The 22,288-nt window shown below is 57.6% G+C and overlaps 1 protein-coding gene across 2 annotated transcripts; it reads left to right on the top strand.

Annotated features, from left to right (window-relative positions):
• Positions 1 to 363: 363 nt before the first annotated feature.
• Positions 364 to 19,059, top strand: TMEM9 (transmembrane protein 9). 2 transcript variants are annotated; one of them, XM_047755012.1, is made up of 6 exons: positions 364 to 431; positions 5,970 to 6,072; positions 7,317 to 7,408; positions 10,692 to 10,800; positions 12,786 to 12,917; positions 18,185 to 19,059. In XM_047755012.1, exons 2-6 carry the CDS (start codon positions 6,007 to 6,009, stop codon positions 18,329 to 18,331), a joined length of 546 nt encoding a protein of 181 aa, XP_047610968.1. In that variant the 5' UTR covers positions 364 to 431; positions 5,970 to 6,006; the 3' UTR covers positions 18,332 to 19,059. The 2 variants fall into 2 exon arrangements, with proteins under 2 accessions (XP_047610968.1, XP_047610967.1); XM_047755011.1 differs by lacking the exon at positions 364 to 431 and adding an exon at positions 5,470 to 5,541.
• Positions 19,060 to 22,288: the final 3,229 nt, after the last annotated feature.

Genomic DNA, 22,288 nt, shown 5'->3' with positions numbered 1-22,288 from the left:
GCTCTGCTCCCTCCTTGCATGTCTGCTGTGAGCATCACACACGTGGCCCCCAGGGCAGGCCTGTTCCTCCCTCCATCTCTAAGGTACACATACAACTTTATGAAAGAGGCCTTTTGAGAAGTGTGGCAGACCTCAGGCTGATCAGGACTTCCGTCTTTCCTAAATATTACAGTGGTAGTAATGACTACATGTATTTTCTCTCAAGAAGTGATCAAATGTGACCCATGTTTATTAAAGGAAAAAAAATTAAACAAGAAAATTTACTTTTAGAGTTCCTGCTGTGGCACATGGGTTAAGGATCCAACTACGGTGACTCATCGGGTTAAGAACTCGACGTGGTCTCCTTGAGGATACAGGGTCGACCCCTGGCCTCGCTCAGTGGGTTAAGGATCCGGCGTTGCCTTGATCGGCTCTTAATGTGAGCTTCCCAGGTATGTGAGTTAATATAGTCCTCTTGTTTTACGTTAAGCCTTGTGAAATTGTCATTTTTTTTGTTTGTTTGTTTGTCTTTTTGCCATTTCTTGGGCCGCTCCCATGGCATATGGAGGTTCCCAGGCTAGGGGTCGAATTGGAGCTGTAGCCACCAGCCTACACCAGAGCCACAGCAATGAGGGATCCAAGCTGCGTCTGCAACCTACACCACAGCTCACAGCAGCGCCGGATCCTTAAACCACTGAGCAAGGCCAGGGATCGAACCCGCAACCTCACGGTTCCTAGTTGGATTCGTTAACCACTGCACCACGATGGGAACTCCGAAACTGTCATTCTTTAGGCCCAAAGCAGTCATATATTGGCCACTTTATATGATGTAGCTTACTAATTTAAGCACATTTGAGTTACATTTCTAATATATATTTTGTTAGCATCTTGACTAATTCAAGTGGGCTTTTTTTTTTTTAAAAAATGAAGCTTTCTGTTTGGAGATAAGTAGATTCCTGTGTCCTGTGTCATTATAAGAAATAATACACAGAGACCCACTACACTTTTTATGCAGTTTCCTGCATTGCTAGCATCTTATGAAACAACAATACACTATCACACCTGAGATGCTAGCCTTGGAGTTCCCGTCATGGCTCAGCGGAAACGAATCTGACTAGCAGCCATGAGGATGCAGGTTCGATCCCTGGCCTCGCTCAGTGGGTTAAAGATCCAGTGTTGCCCTGAGCTGTGCAGTAGGTCGCAGACCCGGCTCAGATCTCCTGTTGCTGTGGCTGTGGTGTCGGCCAGCAGCAGCAGCTCCGAATGGACCCCCTAGCCTGGGAACTTCCCTATGCTGCAGGTGTGGCCCTAAAAAGACCAAAAACAGACAAAAAACAAAAAAAGATGTTAACCTTAATGCATTGACACCGAAATTGTCACGGAACATTTTCACCCCTGGAAGGACCCCTCAGGTTGCCTCCTACCGACACGCCCTCCTTAATACCTGGAAATCACCAATCCCTTCTCCATTTCTTTTTTTTTGGTCTTTTTGCTATTTCTTTGGGCTGCTCCCATGGCATATGGAGGTTCCCAGGCTAGGGGTCGAATCGGAGCTGTAGCCGCCGGCCTACACCAGAGCCACAGCAATGAGGGATCCAAGCTGCGTCTGCAACCTACACCGCAGCTCACAGCAACGCCGGATCCTTAACCCACTGAGCAAGGGCAGGGACCGAACCCGCAACCTCATCGTTCCTAGTCGGATTCGTTAACCACTGCGCCACGACGGGAACTCCCCTTCTCCATTTCTATAATTTGGCCATTTCAAGAGTGTTCTGTAAATGGAACCACACAGGATGCAACCCTTCGGGGGTTGCTTGTCAAGTTCAAGGTAATGGCTGGGGATCTTATGCACCTTTCCAGGGACTGGTCTGCCATCTGTACCCCCGGCTCAGAGCGATCTGTCTCCTTCCCTTCTGCCCATCTTCTAACTGGATTTTTTTTTTTTTTTTTTACTCTGAGGCTTGGACATTCTTGATATATTCCAGATACTAGTCCTTTGTTGGAGAAGTGATTTGCACATCTTTGCTTTTCGTTCCCTTAACAGAGTCTTTAGCAGAGCATACGTTTTTATTTTGATGAAGTCCAGTTTCATCATTTTTTTCTTTTTCTTGTTGGTCTTTTTAGGGCCGCACCCGAGGCATATGGAGGTTCCCAGGCTAGGGGTCGAATCGGAGCTACAGCTGCTGGCTGACACCACAGCCACAGCACGCAGGATCCAAGCATCGTCTGCGACCTACCCCACAGCTCATGGCAACACTGGATCCTTAACCTACTGAGCAAGGCCAGGGATGGAACCCCCGTCCTCATGGATGCTAGACGGGTTTGATAACCCCTGAGCCATGATGGGAACTCCCATCATTTTTTCTTTGACATATTCTGCCTTTGGGGCCAAGCTTCTGAGTGCTTTTTTTAGCCCTAGAGTCTAATAGTTTTTCTTGTAACTTTTGTTTTTCTAAAATAGTGTCGTTTTGGAGTTCCTTTTGTGGCTCAGTGGGTTAAGAACCTGACTAGTATCCCTGGCCTCGATCAGTGGGTTAAGGATCCAGCGTTGCTAGAACCTGTAGCGTAGGTCATTGATGCGGATTGGATGGGGTGATGCTGTGGCTGTGGTGTAGGCTGGCGGCTATAGCTCTGATTCGACTCCTAGCCTGGGAACTTCCATATGCCGCGGGTACAGCCCTAAAAAAATAAGAAATAAAAAATAAATAAAGACTCGTCTTGTTAGACTGGGCCCACCCAGAAAACCCAGAATCTTCTCACCATCCCAACAGCTTGCACTGAATCACTCCTACAGAAGTCCTTTTTGCCACTTAAGTTGACACATTCACAGGTTCCAGGTTTAGGATAAGCACATGCAGGGGGGTTGGGAAGACGACACATTATTCTGCCCCACACTGGCCCAGCTCAGGTAGCCCCCTCATTTCTTTCTTTCTTTCTTTCTTTCTTTCTTTCTTTCTTTCTTTCTTTCTTTCTTTCTTTCTTTCTTTTTTTCTTTCTTTCTTTTTTTATGGCCACACCTGCGGCACATGAAGTTCCTGGGCTGCAGGTCGAATCTGAAGCCGCATCAGCTATGCAGCTTGTGACAACACCGGATCCTTAACCCACTGAGAGAGGCCAGGGATGGAACCCACATCCTCACAGACACTATGTCAGGTTCTTAACCTTCTGAACCCCAAGGGAAACTCCAGCCTCCACAACCCTCAAGGCGTTCTCTCTACCACCTGGGCTGCCCTCGCCCTTGGTCTGGGTTTCTAGCACCCTGCATCGTAACTGTTTGTTGATGTGCCATTTTCCTGTGATAACTTCAAGTTTCACAACAGCAGGGACAGAGTCTGTCTTGTCCACCAATACGTCCTAGCAATTAGCACAGTGTGGGGTGCAGAGGGCCCCCAAGACATTTTAGTGAGGAAACTTCTCTATGATGCATCAGTGTATTCAATTCCATTTTGGCCACATGTCTTCTCTATAAGACACCTCGTGAAAGCAGGGTTCCCATGTGGCTTGTTTACTGTGGGCCCCTGGGAGCATCTGGACAGCACCCACTTGTGGAACTGGATTGAATAAAGAGGTTCAGACTCATCTCAATGGCACACCTCTTAAACACAGGGCATATGGAGCAGGTGTGGGAACAAGGCGCCCTGGGACAGGTAGAGCTACTTGGGAAAAGTATCTGGAAGAGAAGTGCTTGGGGCACAGACTGGAAAGAATGCAGGCTGAGAGGGTGACAACGTCCTGCCAGAGGACTGGAGGAGCAAAGCCAAATGCGGGGGATGCAGAGATGGGGCAGAGATGGCAGCCAGGTCTCAGGTGCCCGGCCGAGGCGTCCAGAGTTGATGGGACAGGGCGCTCCCAGGGTTAGAGAGCAGTGATCGACCACGTGCTGAAGACAGAATTGGAAGACGGGGATGGAAGCAGAGGACAGTGGAGTGCAGGATGCTGGCAGGGTGATGACCGCTGTCCCTGGGGGTCACTGGGATAGACTAGATGTGCAGAAAGGAGACAGCAGAGTCAGAGATAATTTGACACAGTCTGGGACCTGAGAAATGCAGGATGATGGCCAGAGAGGAACCTGGGAGGCCTGGCTTCCATTTGATGGGGAAGGTGGTGAGACAGGCCCTGGTACCTTGAGCCCTGGGTGTCAGAGGACTGTACACTGGAGGTGACCGAGACTCAGCCCCATGCTTCTGTCCCTAAGAAAATCCCCACCTTCACATGGGAGGTGGATGGGGGGGGGAGGAGGGTCTTTTTCCAGTGTCTGAACTGCCCCTTCTGCCCCAGCCTGCTCCCCAAATCAGTCACTCTAACCTCCAAAATGAGGTAAGGTCTCCATTGATAGACGCCCCCCCCCCCAGTGGTCCAGGTGCTTTGGTCACATCATACCCATTTATGGGTGTGGAAACTGAGGCTCCCTAAAGGATAAGCCAACCACCCAAATTCTCACAACTAGGAAGGGAGGAGCCAGGCTTGGTGCCCTGGCCATCCTAGCTCCAAAGCCCGTGAGCTTGTGTCACACTGTGGTCCTCCCCCCACCTCCTGCCCATCCTTCCGCCCGGCTGACTCTAATTCCGCAGGGACTCTGCAGGTGATGAGGGTACAGGGAAGGAGACACATCAGTAGGAAGGCCCAACACAAGCCCAATCATGCCCACAGGAAGTGCCCACCACTGGCCACTGGCCACTGGCCCCATGAGGGCTGCAGGCCATGTCAAGCCCCCACCTCACCCCAGGGATCCCGGAGTATGGACTGAAAGGGACCGCAGCATCCAGCCAACTCATTTCACAGACAAGGAAATGGGGACAGAACAGGGGAGGTGTCTTTTCCAGGCAACACCACTGCTTAATGGCAGAGCAGGACCAAAGCCCATGTGGCCTCACCGGGTCGAAGCCCTGAAGACTCTTTCATTTGCAGCTGTAACGAGCTCGCTCCTGCCTCTCAGCGACCCGGACAGCCCCCGCCGCCCCGCACATCCTGCCCCTACCAGACCAGCACCCAGGCAGGGGGACCAGGCTGGGCCTGCAGGGTTGCACCCTTTAGGGGCCCCTAACCGCCCCTATTCCTCCTCCTGGCGGCCGGGGTTGGGGTGGGGGGTTGGGGGGAGGTGGAGCCGCCCTCTGCAGCAAAGATCTGACACCAAATAACATTTTCACATTATGAATGAGGACAGAGCCCTTTAGTCTGCTTTTATCGTGTTGTCGTTATCGGCTTTATTGTTTACCAAGTGCTTTCTCTTTAAAAAGACAAGATTGACTAGCTTAGGCTCCCTCCGAAACCCTGGGTTTTAAATATGAGGAGGGGGCGAGCTTCGCAGTGGGGTTCTGCAGCCGCACGGAAACCAGACCCTCCCTACCGGTTTTTCGCTCGCTTGGCTGACGCTCCCTTTTCCCGTCTGGTGGGGTTGAGAAATACCTCCCTCTCCCTTGCGCGGAGCCTCGGCGCCCTCGCGGAGGCGGGCCTCGTTGCCCTGGCAACAACCAGGTAGCGCTGAGCGGCCGCTCCGGCAACCAATAGAAGCGGGAGGGGCGGGGCCAGTCGGGTCTTGTGCTGCTGCGGCGGGGATCGCAGGTTAGCGACGTGCGTTGGGGGAGGGGTGCAGGGGTCTTGGGGGTCGCGGGGGCTCTGGGATCCATCGCGACCTGGCGGTGGGGTCGAGGTTCCTGGACTCCGCGCCCCGAGTTCTCCTAGGCCCGAGCTGGAGGAACTGCGGGCGGCTATGGCGGAGGGCGGAGGGACGCGAGGCGGGGGTCTCAGGCTCGTTTCGGGTACCCAGGGCCCATGGCCCCGCCCAGGAGGTCCCGCTGCCGGGCGTTCCATGTGGGCAGTGGGAGCCCGAGGTCTAGGGTAGATGGAAGCGGTCTTCGCCGACCGGGCTAGGAAGGCTCTGGACCCCGGGCCCAGCTCCCACCGCCTTCCTGCACCGGAGCGGGGCGGTTTGGGGCTGAGTGTGCCGCGTGGCCATCCGCCCCTTCTCCGCTTCCGTATTTCTTTTCCAGGTGTGCAGTCTTGCCGGCCCCCCCAGGCCTGAGAAGCATGAAGCTCCTGTGTTTGGTGGCGGTGGTCGCGAGCCTGCTGGTTCCCCAAGCCCAAGCCAACAAGGTGTGTGGGGGGCAAGGAGCCGCCATGGGGGGAGGTGCTGCTGCTTCCCGGCCTCTCACTCCCCAGTGGGCCCTGTTGGGGGTATTCTGGCGGCCCTAGACTGCAGGCCTCCCAGAGTGCCGAGTCGGGGAGAGGGGTGGTCTGCTGCACGCTGGTCTGATTTGACCCGCCCATGCCCCAGGTAGAATTCCAGCCTGGGTTCTGTGTTTGGGGAAGTCGTCTAAGTTTTCCTTACCTTCCTTTGCTTCTGAGTGACCTAGGGGTGGTGAGCTTTGAGCAGTGTAAGAAGTGCATGGCTGTGACTGGGGGTGAGGTCTGCATGGATCCAGGATGGGGGGGGGGCTTCCCTGGAGATACTTCTTTGCCTTAGTTTCCTGTAAATGGCCAGGAGCTGCATGTGGGCAGGTCTGTGGAATTCAAGATTCTGAAGACCTTCAAGACCGCATCAGACTGAGTCTAAAGATTGGCTTCCACTTCCTCTGAGGAATTCCTAATTGGAATGGAAGTTTTGTCTTAACTGACCCTTCCCCAGAGGGAGGACTTCCAGAGGGTGTCCATGGAAACGTCCACATTTTCGGGTTCACCCCCACCTTTTCTTTCCCTGATGCTAACCTAGGAAGTTGGAGGTAGGGTTGGGGGACAAGGCTAGCCACCAAGACTGCTAGATCCAGGGACACACAGCAGTGTGAGGCCCAGGGCCGAGGACTGTCACCTCGCTTGCCCTTCCCCCAGCACCCTCTACCTGAACATGGCAGCCCTTGTAGTCAGCTTTCCCTGAGACTCATTTTCCCTGCTGGACAGTTTCTACAGGACCCTATGAGGTAGCATCCTTCCTACAGGGGTTATTCCAGCTGAACTTGGGGATGGACAAAGGTCACGATCATTCATATGGGGAGTTGTCTTTGTGGCTCAGCCATTAGCGAACCCGACTAGGATCCATGAGGATGCAGGTTCAATCCCTGGCCTCGCTCCGTGGCTAAAGGATCCAGCATTGCCGTGAGCATGGTGTAGGTTGCAGACACGGCTCGGATCCTGTATTGCTGTGGCTGTGGTGTAAGCCAAGAGCTGTAGCTCCTATTTGACCCCTAGCCTGGGAACCTCCGTATGCCTTGGGTGCAGCCCTAAAAGGCAGAAAAAAAAGATCATTCATATGGTCAGCTTGTGAAACAGAGAACCGAAAGTTGAGTCTTGCTAGAGCTTGTATCCTGGGGCCCCGGCTACCTGACCGGTGCTTTCTCTTGCAGAGTTCTGAAGATATCCGGTGCAAATGCATCTGCCCACCGTATAGGAACATCAGTGGACACATTTATAACCAGAATGTGTCACAGAAGGACTGGTAAGACATTGCCCAGACTGGCCCTTGAAGTTGTGGGTGTTGACGGGGGTTCTTGGACCTCTGCAGGTTAAGCTTACTCTCCCGTTTCCATGGAGAATCTTACAAAAGAATATTTTGTCCCTAGTCACACAACCAATTAGAAATAGGATCCAGATGTTCTGAATACCAGCTTAGGGGTTCCTGGTCCGAGGAATGGGTTTTGTACTTTTGCTTTGACTCGGGTGTTTGTTCACATCCGCAAAAGGGCACCAGAGAAGTCGGGAGAGGTGGGTATGAGGGCCACATACCGTGGGAGCTTCTGCTTACTTGACACTTTGGCAAAGCTCCATTCCACGTGTCAGTTTGGTGCCAACCTCACAACCACCTTGTAAGGCAGTGGGATGGGCTGTGGTCCCATTTTATAAGTGCAGAGACTGAGGCCCAAAGAGAATTTCAATTATACTCCTGGAGTCCCAAATTCATTTCCGAATGCCTCGCTTCACAGGAGAGAGAAACATTCAAAAAATTCATTCAGGGAAAGGAGATCAGCTTGCCCAAGGGCAGCGTCAACATGCTTTCCTGGAAGGAATGGTCTAAGGAACAGTCGTCTGAAAAGGAGAGGGCTTGGGGGCACAGGGGAGAGGGGCTGGCGCGCCGGGAGGTGCCCACCCTGTGTGGTTTGGGTGTAGGATTGGGGCCAGTGGGTGCGAGCTCCAGGCAGACAGATGTGTGAGTGAAACAGGTACTTTCCAGGCTGTTTCAGGAGCCGGGGCACCTCGTCCTTGGAAGGGTCTGAGCACAGGCGGGGTGTAGCCCAAACTGGTCACTGTGGGTAGGTTAGCCTCCCATGCGGGGGGGAGGGGGACCCAGTCAGTGTTGCCTCTGCTCTCGTGAGATCAGGATCACCAGGTGAGCTTTGAGATAAGAGTCTCCCATGATTTGGGGGTTCTTCTTGTTGTCTTCCCCAGCTTTATTGAGATACATTACAGGTAACATCGTGTAAGATTAGGGTAGACGGTGCAATGACTGACGCATGTGTGTGTTGTGGAGTCGGGTTAGTTACTAGCTCCATCGCCTTATGTAGTTACCCGGTGGGTGTGCGGTGGTGAGAACGTTACCGTCTACTCTGTTAGCAGCTTTCAGATGTGTGATGCACATTGTTAACTGCGGTCAGCACACTGTACATTAGGTCCCCTCTCCTCCAAGATTTTGATTCAGTTGGGGTGGTGGGGGGCACGGCAGCATCCTTTTTCTTTTTCTGTTTTTGTAGGGCCGCGCCCTTGGCGTATGGAGGTTCCCAGGCTAGGGGTGGAATCAGAGCTGCAGCTGCTGGCCTACACCACAGCCACAGCAGCAGGGGATCAGAGCCACATCTGTGACCTCCACCACAGCTCACGGCCATGCCGGATCCTTAACCTACTGAGTGAGGCCAGGGATCAAACCTGTGTCCTCATGGATGCTAGTCAGATTCGTTTCCTCTGAGCCACGATGGGAACTCCCAGTACCCTTTTCTTAAATAAGTGATTCTGAGGCTGTTGGTCCAGAGCAGCACTTGGGGGGTTTTTGAACTTGTCCGACTCTGAGATAGTCTGAGGGTGTGATTTCCAAGAGCCGGTCTGGTTAGTTGCAGACTCCGGATCTGGCTTGCCTGGCTTCACATCTGGCTTCACATCTGGCTTTGTGCCTCATTCCTTGTGACACAGGTTACTTAATCCTCAGTGTGTTCAGTTTGCTCATCTGTAAAATAGCAGCAGTATTTTGAGTATGAAATAAGTGTGTGCATGTGCAATGCACGCTTGTGCAACGCCCGTGCAGGTGAGCATAGTACTTGGAACAGTTCCTGGCATGGAGCCAGAGCTGCATAAACATCAGCCAATGTTACTAGTTATGTGCACGATTACGCCTGATTAGAAGCCGGCTTACATCGCAGCCCTGAATGCTCGCTTGGGCTCCCCCACAGCACTCCCTCTGTCTTTGCCAGTCCTGATGGGGTCACAGAGCCCTAATACTTGGGGTCTTGTGAGTGACCTCCTTGTACCTTGTGGTTATAGTTTAGACAGCTCAGGAAGAAGGTGATGGGTGGGCTGTCCCAGCCACACACCAGGTAACAGGGCCATATCCCACAGCATCAGCACCCCCCCCCCACCCCACCCGCACTGTCTGCATCCTGCAGCATCAGCACCCTTTCCCCGCACTGTCTACACCGGCAGCATCAGCTCGCTTTCCCTGCACTGTCTATGTCCTGCAGCATCAGCATAGTTTGCCCACACTGTCTCTGCCCTGGGGTTAGACTCAGATCTGACAGCCCAGGCACAGAGGTGGGTGGACGCAGCCCTACCCCGGCCTCTCAGGCTGTGCTTTACCGCCTTCTGAGAGGGCAGTGTTAGGGCACTGGCTGATGAATGGTTCCATTAAGGGCAGCAGATAGAAACAGCCTGGGACCTAAAACCCCCAGACCCAGTGACTGCCCAACAGGGAGGGGAGGCATCGCAGGCCGCCTGGGGCCCCTTAGGGGACAGGTGTGGCCCTACTATCTTGACCTTGGTGCCAGGCCCCACAGAGACCAGCCGCGTCCTCAGGCTTCTTCCCCATGGCCCCGCAACTTTGGGGTGAAGCCAGGGCAGCTGAGCACACAGGTCCTGTTCCCGTGTTGCAGGGCTTCTGCCATCACGTACACGTGCCTGTGAAGGACAGGAACCCTGAGACCTTCACCCTGATGGTGGGTCCCCTGAGGAGATGAGCTACAGAGATGATCCCAGAGCAGGAAAATGCCCAGCCAGAGGGGCCCTGGGGCATCTGAATGATTTCAGGGATTCGGGTCAGAGCTGGAGGGGCTGGAGGGGCTGGAGGGTCATCTGGCACCACCCCTGCAGCTTGCAGAGGAGACAGGCCAGGCGCAGGGCCTCGGCCAGGACCGCCAAGAAACAAGGACAGTGGGCTGCAGAACCAGCTGAGAGGAGGGCGGGGTCAGAGATGGTTCCGCGAGACCTGGTCACAGGAGGGGACGGTCGCGCCCGACTGGGGTGGGCAGGGTGGAGCTCGAGACTGTGGGGCTCACTTGGGTGGGTCAGGCCAGGACGGAGGGGAGGAGGGGTCCTGACTAGAGTCGCTCCCCTAAGACTTCTGCATGGACTCTGAGTAGATGAGGCACGGAGGGCGGGGGGCAGGCAGCTGAGGGCAGGACTTGGGGGCCTTGTGGGTGCAGTTTGCAAGTTTTGCAGGGTGGGGCAAGGGGGTGGAGGGTCAGGCCCTCCCCTCCTTGGGGAGCCTCCAGCCCACCTCCACAGCCCTCTCTCTGTTGCAGCAACTGCCTGCATGTGGTGGAGCCCATGCCGGTGCCCGGCCACGACGTGGAGGCCTACTGTCTGCTGTGCGAGTGCAAGTACGAGGAGCGGAGCACCACCACCATCAAGGTGCCCGGGCGCCCCGCCCCTCGCCCCGCCCCCGCCCCGCCCCCTCGCCCTGCAGGGGTGTGGCCTGTACAGCCCCGCCCTACTCCGCCGTCCTGCACCATTACTTGTGGCTTATGCGGCTGGCTCAGAGGCTGGCTTGGGCACCCACAGGGACCCTCTTCCCGCCCCCTCTTGGAGCCGCCCTCCCCTGACATCCTCCCACTTGTAGGGGAAACCTGGAAGGCGAGCTGGAGACCCCTTTCCTCCGCTTTGCCTTTTTTGCGCTCCCCTCTGTCCTGACTGTTTTGGTGCTGTGTTCCTGGCACTGTGCAGGATGCTGGGAGCTCAGGTCGCCTGCCCTCTGGAGCTTCCAGTCTGGTAAAAGCTTCCAGAGCGACACCAGACTCCCATGAGATGCTGTGCAGAGTTGCAGGCCTGGCCGGACGGGTGTCCCCCCTTTCCTTGCCCTGAGCCTTGTTCCCAGGATCTTCATGGGGTGACTTTCAGCGGAGGTGGTAGGATGGGCACCAGCATGGAGTGAGGATGGGAGGGGCCTAATCCCTCCAGCAGGGCTCGCCTGGGCCACACTCTAGCAGGTTGTCCCCCCCGTGTCCTCTAATCACGGTGAGCAGGCTGTGCTTACTGATGTCGAACAGAAGCCCTTCCTGGTCCAGCTTTTAAGCTTGTTTCTGCGTGTCCTGTGAAGAAGGGTCTGGAAAGAACTCCCAGGAATTTAGTGCCACTGCTGAACCCATGGCCCGGCTTCCTTTTCGAGGCTGTTTGGAGGGGCTTTGGTCCTCAACACTGTCCCCCCTGCCTGGGCTAAGGAGCTGGCACTCACTTGTCCCAGGGTGGTCCACACTCCCCGCCGAGGTAGAAGCGCTTGCCTGTGTCCACCCCCCCCATCCCCTCCTCGGGGGGACCAGGTGCCCAAGTCCTTAAATTCTGAGCCAGATGTTGCCTCACCCATTTGGCAGGGAAGGGGCTTCCCACCCTGAGGCCCTCATCAGACACACTTCCTAACCCCCAGGTTCCCTCAGGTCCTCCCCCCAAGACCCCTCCCCCGCCACCGGATTCCCCCCGCCACCTCCTAGGGTGCAGGAAAGAGGTCTGATCCTTTCCCCTGTCTAAAGATGCTGCAATCACGGGGGACATGGTCCTAGCTAGACTTGGCTGTGGCCTGAGCTTGTCCTACGTCACAGTCAGATCCACGCCAAGCGAGGATCAAAAGCCAGGGATGGTCAGGTTTGGGGGAGCAGAAAAGGCATTGGTGGTGTTGCCGGCAAATCTGAGTTCAAGGCACATCCACCGCTTAGTGTCCTTGGTGTGGCATCAGGGACCTCGGAGATGGACGGAGGAGCATCTTTGGCCTCAGTTACTGAGGTGTGTTTCTGGCCACCGAGGCTGAAGTCCTAGAAAATCCTACCTCAGGTGCCTGGAGGCCGCACGTGGAGGAATATCCAATTAGCCTCCTGGACGTGGCTTTTTCTGTAAAACAGAAACAACTCCTTGTAGGGCCGTCTGGGTATATAAGAGATGGGTGACATTGTCCTTCTGCCCCTGGCTGGCCTCCTGCTGATGACTGATGGAAGGGACTGTGGCCACCTGCCGGTCCCTCTCTGCCCAGGGATGGTGACATGCCTTCTCAGGACTGAAACTCCCACCCCGTCCTGCCCTCAGTCGGGTTCAGTGTTTAAATGGCCCCTGGGGGCATCTTGTGGTGTCTGGACCAGGCGTCTTCCTTCCTTGTCTGCCGTCTTTATGCTGCCAGAGAACTGATGGTTCCTGTGCGGGGGCGGGGGGGGGGGTGTGTCCCCGGGGGGGGGGCAGGGGGTCCCCTCCTTCCAGGGCAGTCAATGCACAAGGTACAGGCTGACGCTGCCCTCCCTGGCGCTCTTGCTGCGCCTGTGGTCTTCCTGGCCCAGCCGCTCGCTGTGGATAGCCGGCCCGGGGAGGAGCCGTCAGGGGTGGGTCTGCAGGGCACGCTGCATCTCTTCCGCACGCAGATTATCATCGTCATCTACCTGTCAGTGGTGGGCGCCCTCCTGCTCTACATGGCCTTCCTGATGCTGGTGGACCCGCTGATTCGAAAGCCGGACGCCTATACTGAGAGACTGCACAACGAGGAGGAGAACGAGGTACCGGCACCAGGTGCAACCCCGCCAGTCCCTCTGCCCATGCACGGAATCCTTGGGCGCCGAGCGGGGCCCGCGTCCCCCTCCCCCCTGCTCCAGGTCGCTCTCCTGTTTGGTGTCCAACACGTCACCCCTGTGTTTCCTCAGCGGGAGCTACCTTGTGCCCTCCCGGGTGCCTGGGCATGGCCTGAGTTGTCCCCCACCTGGCGGCAGGCAGCCCCGGCGCACAGGCTGGGGACTCATCTCCCTGTGACTGCTGCATTCCAAGCAGAGGGGAGGTGAGCCCGCCAGGAGCCACACCCTCAGGAGCTCGGCCCTCAGGGTCAGGTTGGCAGTGTACTTGGAGAGGCACCTGGAATGTTGGGGTTGCCCTGCAGGGGAGGCTAGGGTGGGACAGAGGAGTGGAGACAGCGTTTCGTGGGAGTGAGAGGTGGCACGCACCAGGCAGCAGGGCCCCCAGGCCAGCGGTGGTGGCAGTGTCAGGGGCTCCTGGCCCCACGCCTTGAGCCCACCCCTCAAGTAACCATATGAGCCCCACACAGCAGTGAGCAAGGAGGGTCACCCCAAAACTCCATATCTTCAGGCAGGCGGGGCTCAGCACACCTCCTGCCTTGGGGACGGGCCCCACACAGGACAGAGGGCACCGGCGCCTGCCCGCCGCAAGGATATGCTTCAGTTTATCCATGGAGGGAGGACAAAACAGCTGGACTGGATTTTCCAGTGGTATCTGGGCGTGGAGTGTCTTACCAAGTCTGGAGAGAATTTGTTGAAGAGACTGAAGGATGTTTAGTTTAAAAGAAAAAAAATCCAGCCCCCGAAGGTGCATGGTAGTTACCTTCTAGTGCCTGTAGGGGGAGCTTAGCCTCACCCGCTCTACGCACGGGGGTGAGGTGGGGGGGGGCAGAAGGACCACAGCCAGGAGTGGGGTGAGAGGGTGTGGTTGTTAAGGGAGGGAGGTTTAGCAGAGGCACAGGGAGCAAGGAGGGAAATGTGTTCCTTGGTGAGATGGTGAGTAGTCACTAGGGCACCAGGCTCAGGCTGTCAGCCCCAGGAGCATGCCACACGGTGGGCACGGCTGGGAAGGGCAGGTTCCTGCCAGGAAGAGGGTCCGGGGCTCAGCCCTCAGCTGAAGCACCTAGCTGTGAGGGGCAGGCCTGCGGGCAACCGGGGAGAGAGGGGGCCTGGCCCGTCCATGGCCCCTTGGCCCCTGTGGGGTGTGCGCCTCCAGCCCCCTGCTGACAGGCGCTTGGCCAGAGGTGGAGTAGAGCTGGGCCGGGAGGTGGTGGGGCTGGAGAGTGGGTGGTCTGTGTCCAAGAGGAAACCTTGAGTCCTACCCAGTTATTAAGGTGCGGTAATAGCAGCTCTGATGGGGGGAGCGGCCTGCTGAGTGCTGGGCGATGAGGGGAGGTGGTAATTGCAGCCCTGGCTGGGGAGTGGCTGCAGTAGCGATGATTACGTGGAGCCCGGGGGGCCGGGGGGGGGGCAGTGCGTGTGGTTCTGTGTGGCCCCCGTGTCTCTTCCTCCCTCGGGACTCAGAGCTGGGGATGCAGGGGGTCGGGTGGGTGTTAGGAGACGGTGGGGGAGCTGGATGCCTGGGGGCTCCTTCCCAGACACAAGGTGGGGACTTGCTCTTCCCTGGGTACCCCTATGTGGGGAGGAAAGTGGGGGTGGCCTCTCAGGGCTGAAGAACACAGAGAGAGAGGCATGGGGCACTGGCCGGGGCCGGGGGAGGAGCCCCTGACAGGCTAAGGCCACGGCTCTGGGCGCACAGTGGTTGTGAGGGCATTCCCCCCAAGAAGGATGGGCTCCCCCCCCACCCAGCTCTCACCCCAAGAGGAAGAAAGTCAGGCCCTGGGCCTGTGCAACTGTGTGAACTTGAGGAGAGAGCTCCCCCCACCCTAGGAGTCAGGGTCAGAGGTGAGATCCGGGGGTCATCACAGTCACATCCCTGGCTGGAGGCCCCTTGGCCCCATCCCCAGACCCGCAGCCCGGAGCTGCCACCCTGGGACCAAGGACCGAGGCAGTGGGGGGCCTCGCCCTCCCTGGGGAGGGAGATGAAAGCCTTGCAGCCTTTGAAGGCGCGCAGGCCTCGGTGGGCCGAGCGCTGGGCACCGCCTCCCCCGGGATTCCAGCAGCATTAGGACTAATCCCTGGGCTCAGACGCCCTTTGAAAGGAGGAAGCCAGCGTGTTTGCTGGGGCAGAGACGGCAAACAGGGCTGTTGGATGTTGGAGGCGTGGCGCCCTTTGAAGACGGGAGGAAGGGTTTCCATGAGGCTCTGGCTGTCTCTGCCCCTCACGCCAGGCCTGAGGAGGGGGTCCCCAGACCACAGCCCATCAGGCGGGGGTGGGGACGGAGGGGATGTGGGACAGTTCCCATGTCCCCTCTGAGCCCAGGGCAGGAGGGTGCAGAAGCTCGTGGCTGGGGTGTGGTGGTTCTGGGCTGAGGTCCCCACGCCACACCTGCCGTCCTGCTGTTGAGTTTAGTCTGAGTTCTAAGCTCAGTGTAGTTGCAGTGAAGCCTGGTGTGCAGCTTTACAAGTGTTTGCTCAGCTTTAAGAATGAGAGCTTTCTATGGGGCCCTGACCATCGGAGGAGGCAAGGCCAGGCACGGCGGGCGGCCCCTGGCAGAGTGAGACCAGAGGCTGGGATGCACGGCTCAGCTGTCCCCGGAGGCTTGAGTGCCAGGCAGGCTCGAGAGACACGGGTTCACATCCTAGCAGCGGGTGGTTGGTCTCCCGGAACCTGAATGTACGCATCACCAATGAGGGTGATGTAGCCATGAACCTGGGAATGACCCAGGTGAGGCGCCCTCAGGGCACCTGGGCAGGGGATGCTTCTCCTTATGCTGCTCTGGCCAGCGGTGTCCAGGGCTTTCCTCCTGCTCGGCGGGGGCTCCACCCATCCCACTGCCCAGGGGCTCAGCTCGGAGGGTTGGAAGTAGTGGTCCTGCAGTGGAGCCGGTCAGACGAGGCTTCTCTGGGCGTCCCTAATTCCCGTTAATCAGACTATTAGCGATGGGACTCGGAGCCTCTCAGCCGCAGCTTTGCCCCACTTAGGAGCTGTTTGTCAAGACTTTACGCAAAGGAAGAACAAGCGCTACCGCAGTGATGTGGTGCATCTCGGCCTCCCCGAATCTCACTGCCCGCGGCTCCTTCTGCAGCCAGTGCACAGGAGGAGTGGGGCCGCTTTCCCACCACCTCCAGGCCTGCACCCCTGGTCCCAGGAGGGGTAGGAGCTGGGATGGGCAGGGAGAGAAGCCCCCACCCCCACCCCCCAGACCCCAGGTAGCTTAGTCCTGAAGGGCGGCAGCTTCCCACGTGGGCCGCCTAGACGGCCATGCAGGGCTGCCTGAGCCAGAAGGAGCGGGCCTGAAAAGGGGGTGACGCCAGCACACCCCTCATCCTGCTGGAAGCTCCCAGCGCCGGCCTTCCGCTGACAGTTGCTGCTGTGAACTGAGCACTCACTGCATGCCAGGCGCCACGAAACACTAAGTGCTCAACGTCCCTGGAGGAGGTGTTCCTGCAGGCTCCATCTGGGTAGGGAAGCAGGTCCACAGGACAGGTGACATCCGGGGTCGTGCCCCGGTGGGTGTCAGATGCCGAGTCAGGTTCGTTTGATTCCACGGCCGCCTTCCCACCGTGCTGAGTTGCCAGGGAGGAAGGGGACGGAGCGCTCGTGGGCACCGCCGACTCTGACAGCCGGTGCATGAGGACTTTACGCATGTGCTCTGTTTAAGCCTGTCCTCCTCATAAAGCAAATGTTTTCACGTTGTGGGCCTCACCTGTTGGGTCAGGAAGTCACCATTGTGAGTCAGGACCAGCCCTGAGAAAATGAAATGGAGCGGAGAGAGTTGACCTGTATCATCACCTTGAGTGTCATCTGAAGCATGTTTTTTTTTTTTTTTTTAAATCTTTTTATTTTATTTTTTAATACGGCCACACACCCACAGCATATGGAGGTTCCCAGGCTAGGGGTCAAGTCGGAGCTGTAGCTGCCAGCCTATGCCACAGCCACGGCAACGCCAGATCTGAGCTGCGTTCTGCGACCTACACCACAGCTCACGGCAACACTGGATCCTTAACCCACTGAGCGAGGCCCAGGATCGAACTTGTATCCTCATGGTTACTTGTCAGGTTTGTTACCACTGAGCCACAACCTGAAGTGTTTTTAGTGTGCGTTTCTGGCCAGATCATCTGGTAAATGTAATTCCTGCTGACGGTACAGTGGAAAAAGTCTAAGAAGACTGGCTTTTTTAAATTGGAGCCTGGAGAAAGAGTCACCTCTCAGGGACATGGCTGCTGGGGGGCCCAGGCCAGGAGAAGGTGGCCCCCACAGCCCAGGTGAGAACCCGGGGGTCTCTGACTTGGTGCCCCCGCCTGACGCTGCTTCTGGCACCTGCCTTCAGGCTGTCGCTGTGGTCCTCACCAGCCCAACAGAGCAGCATCCGCCAACAGTGGGCTCCCGGGGGGCAGAGCTCCGGGCGACAGTGAGCTGCCTGCCAGCCTCCCCTCGCCTCGCCATCCTGGCAGCTGCATGGCGACAGAAGCCGTGCCAGCTCGGGGCATTAGAAGCAGAGTTGCATTTACTGGGCGGCTCTGGGCTTAGAGAGGTGTGCTAATCCCTTAAGAGGTATGTGGCAGGAGATGAGAGGCAGGGAGAGCTGCGGAGGAAATCCCCGGGCTGTGGGCCTGGCCCCCCGGCTCTAATTCCCCCCGAAGATCAGGTTCGGGTCCTGCAGGAAATGCATGGGCTCTGGAGCTTCAGAGGCAGAGAAGTGGTAATTAGGGAGCGGGCGGGAGTGGGAGGTGAATTAGCCTGAGGGGTTCCGAGAGCGGGCTCTAGGATGGGGGCGAGGGGCAAGCTCTCTGCTCTGTCCCAGCAGCTCTTCTTCCAGGCCCCAGGGTCTCCCTGCTGTCCTGGGTGGTGGCGGGCAGGGCCGGGGACATCTGCAGCCTGGTACCAGCCCTGGGAGCAGTGGGTCTATTTCCCCAGACAGCATCATTGAGCCCTGTTTGCTGACCAGAGAGGCCGGGGGCTGACCCTCCCTGTGCTCCTCTCGAGGGTCAGAAATGGACCAGACAGAGCACCCCCTTTCCAGGCTCCCGCCCCATCCTGTGAGTCTGGGGCCTGAGCCTCTAGCTGCCAGGCGCCCAGTGCCGGGTGGGCCCTGGTGTGTGTGGGGGGGCAGCCTTTGGGGTTGCTCTCCTGGCACCTTTTCGATGTCAGGTGTTTGAGACCCCGGGTTTCCTTCTTTCTCTTCCCACAACAGGACGCTCGCTCTGTGGCGGCCGCCGCCTCCTTCGGGCCCCGGGCGAACACGGTCCTGGAGCGTGTGGAGGGCGCTCAGCAGCGGTGGAAGCTGCAGGTGCAGGAGCAGCGGAAGACGGTCTTCGATCGGCACAAGATGCTCAGCTAAGTGGCCGGCGCAGCCAAGTCATGGTCAAGGCCAGGGCCGGATGGCGCTGGGGCCACCCTCCCGCTCAGTGCCACCTCTGGGTCTTCCCTTTAAAGCCCGAGGCATTTTTTCTTCTCCCTTATTTAGAAATGAGCTCAGCCAGTTAACCTGGGACGCGTGCTGGGTCCCTGGTCTCAGTTTGCCTGCTTGGGGGTTTGGGGGAGGGGGGTGCCACAGGCCAGGAGGTGGGGGGGGGGCGCTCCGACTGTCTCCTTGCTGTTCCCGTCACCACTTTCCCGGCTCCAGATCTTGGGAAGTGAGTGTGTGAGAGGAAGGCACCACCACCAGCCTCCTGCCGACACGACTCCTCAGCCCAGCTTGGCCGCATTCCAGCCCTCACCGGCTCTGCCGGCAGGGCAGATGCCACAGCCCTGCTGTGGCCCTCAGGGCACACCTGGATGCTGTTCCAGCTTCCCTTCCCTACCCTTTGCTCCTGCTGCCGCCGCTGTGGGCAGAGCCCAGGACCTTGCTCAGTTCAGGAAGCCAGAGGTGCCCCTGCCCCGGCTGGCAGCTGCTGAGCATTGGTGGGACAACAGGCCCCCGAGGCTGAGGTGGCTCTGAGCACCTGGGCCCCTGTCCTGGGTCACACTTGTCCCTGCATTTCGTTGTACCAGTGCATGCAGAGAAATGTCATCCTTCCATCACCTGTGAATCAAGGAAGCGTCATTAAATTGTCTTTATTTCTCTCACTTTGTGGGTTTCAAGAGATTTAGGGAACTGAGAGTGTTTCACAAGCGACTGGTAAGTGTGGCCCCGAGAGGGCACGAGACCTCAGCTAAGCAGTGTCCTTGACGGGACAGTGTCTGATGTCAGTATCTTATAGATAAGCCAGGGGGTACTTACTGTCAAACCCACGCGTTCCTCAAATGAAACTAGCAGGTGCTCTGGGGGTGGGGGGCACAGCAGGAGAAGCTTCAAGGCCCCCCCCCCGGGAACCCAGTGCTGTCACCCCCTTCTGTCCCAGCAGTCCAGTGAGCACTGCGTCCAGGACCCAGGCAGAAACAAGGACCTGGGGCCCAGTTGGATCTGACTGAGTTTCTGGCCCTGGGGTTTTGTCCGAATCACTGGGGTGGGAGTGGAGTCCCTGTGTGGAGCCCCAAGCCAGGGTCTTTCCACTTTGCAAAGATGTGCCCAAGTTCACAGCCGAGGGCAGGTACTGAGGGGCATGAGAGGAACAGAGATGGGGTTGACAGCGGAGAGGGGGCTGGGTTGACCGGGGGATCCGGGGCCGGCGTGAGGCAGGTGGCTTAGCAGGGGCTGCGCGGGCCGGGCGGGCCGGGCAGAGGAACCGGCACTGGCTCTGTTCCCACCCTCTCGGTTTGCCAAGCTACATGCTGCCTCGATGCTTTGGGGGGCCTGTGGGTTCCACAGTGGGGTGCTGGATGAGATGTGGCCTTTGCCCAGGTGGGCAGAAGGGCACGTTAGCTTATCAAGATAACCGAACCCCAAACTGGTGTCCAGAACTGCCAGCTACCCCTCTAAAACCACACCACCTGGGGGTAGTTTGGTGGTGTGAATTCCAGAATCTCCATCTCCCAGCCCCAGAATGTCTGCCTGGCTCTCAACTGGACCCTTTCCCCTCCCCCAGGTGCCCCAGAGCCTGTCAAAATCGGCACATCCAATAATAAACTCATCCTTGCTCAAAAATGGGCTTTTTTCTGTTTCTTTTCTCTGCATTGGTGGTGCCTCCACCCGACAGTCCCGAGGCCTTGGAGGTTGGCCGGTCTTGATTCTTCCCGAAGTCCCACCAGCAGCTAGGCCTCTGTCCCCTCCCCTCTGCCAGCAATACTGCCCAGTTCACTTCTCACGGGGTCCTGGGAGAGCTTGCTTTACTCCAAGACTCCAGGGCCCTAAGGCCTAGGTTCTCTATTGAGGTTGCTAGCCACCTGCTCCTCTGGCCTTAGACCCCAGAAGCATTGGCTGTGGTTACTGGTGGGCCCTGTGGGGCCTTGGAGGGCACTGATGGGCCCCCAGACATGGCTCCCTGGTGGGGGGGAGGGTGCCAGTCGAGGTGCCCATGGGGCCTTGTGGCCCCAGTAGGAGGCCCTGGGGGGGGGGGCATTGCCTCCCCACCCAGCTGCCATGGGTCACCGCCCTGCCCTAGGAGACAGAGGGCTGAAGAGGGCAGAGCTAGAAGGTGACTGAGGGGCAGAAGTGAGCTGCCTGGGCCTGGCTTCACTGTCCAGTGCCCAGCATGTGGTCTCCATGCCAGGTGACTCCCACAGGCCCCAGAGCCAGCAGGGTGGGTGGGCAGTGCCAGCCTTAAAGCGTGATGGCCTGGCCTCTGGACTGCTCGGCCTCCCAGGCCCTTGGTGTCCGAGCTAGTCTGCTTGTCCATGATGACACCGGGGCCCCGCCTATGGTGAGTGCTCATCAGGGGGTGCGGGGACTCCAGCTCCTGAAGGCCAGCCCTGTATCAAGTGAAGCAGGTGCAGCAGCCTGGGGCAGGTCCCCGCTCTGCCTGTCACCCCACGGACCCTGGAGGCCATGACTGCGCTGCCCTGAGCTGTGGGAGGAACCAGTTGTTACTGTGCCTGAAACACTTAAAAGCACCCTGGCTGTGTGCTGGCTGTTCTCACTGTCACAGCGTAGCCCCGCCTTGTGAGGCAAGGGTCTGGGGGCTCCACTGGGAGTCCTCCTCTGAGATGGGGGACCCTCAGGGCTCCAGAAACCCCGATCCTTTAGCCACATGCCACCTTGTAGAAGTTCTGTCCCCAGCTTCTGGGGGTGATCACTCCTGTACCCCCCACACCAGGGCCCTGGGCCTCAGACTCCTGGGACTCCTGCATGGGAAAGACTGGGGGGCGGGCACCACCTGGCCCTCTGCTCCTGCCGCCAAGGGACAGCTGCTGTGTGTCGGGGCATAGCTGGCTCCTCTCCAGATAGGACATGAAACCAGCCAATGTCCCCAGAGTGCGGCCCACATGTGCAAGGGGACTTGACGCGGTGCCTGAAAGAACGCTTTTTATTCTGGTAGTTCTGTGGTTATCCTGATGTGCCTTAGAACCAAATGCAATTAACACATAAACTGTGTGATTTTGTAGCGATTGACGTGAGGACCACGTATAAAGGGGGAAGTGGGTGCATGGAAGGGAAACTCTCAGGAAACACTGGGTACGAGGGATGTTCTGAAATGGCAGAAGTTTTGGAAGGAGTTGCATGCCAGGGGTGCTGGTTTGGGACCCCTGTGCCTGCTGGTGTCTGGGGTCCCGTCAGCCCGCTGTGGGCCACTTGAGCTCCTCTAGATTTCAGCCTCCCCAGTGGCCTAACGGGGGGACGGTACTGAGAGGGGTCTCACCCTGGCTCTGCAGGCACGATGGCACAGCGTGGCTGAGACCAGGCTCCAGATGGACCCCGGCCCGGAAACCCCGGGCTCTCCAGACCAGAAAGGGTCTCTCATGTATCGGCCAGGCTTGGCGACACTGGGCCGGATTGCCTGGTCCAGGCCCAGCGCTAACCCTTGAGCTGCATGACCTTGGGCAAATTAATCTTTTTCTTTTTTTTTCTTTACTTTACTTTTTTTTTTTTTTTTTTTTTTTTGCTTTTTAGGGCCTCACTCGCAGCAAATGATGCTCCTAGGCTAGGGGTTGAATCGGATCTGTAACTGCCGGTCTACGCCACAGCCAAGCAATGCCAGGATCTGAGCTGCCTCTTCGACTTAACACCACAGCTCACAGCAACACCGGATCCTTAACCCACTGAGCAAGGCCAGGGATCGAACCCGCAACCTCATGGTTCTTGGTCAGGTTTGTTAACCACTGAGCCACAAAGGGAATTCCCTGGGAAAATTTATCTTTGTTTCCTCATCTGAAATGTGGGAATAGGAAATCATTTCACTGAGGAGAATAAGAGCCCGTGGGTGTGGTTTTTGTCCACGTGGCAGGCACGTGTCCCCACTGCAACAGAAGGGGCACCATG

The sequence above is a fragment of the Phacochoerus africanus genome, chromosome 12, assembly GCF_016906955.1.
Source record: "Phacochoerus africanus isolate WHEZ1 chromosome 12, ROS_Pafr_v1, whole genome shotgun sequence".
In the NCBI taxonomy this organism is placed as follows: Eukaryota; Metazoa; Chordata; class Mammalia; order Artiodactyla; family Suidae; genus Phacochoerus; species Phacochoerus africanus.
Note: the sequence above shows the minus strand (reverse complement) of the source record. Positions and strands in the feature narration are given on the sequence as shown.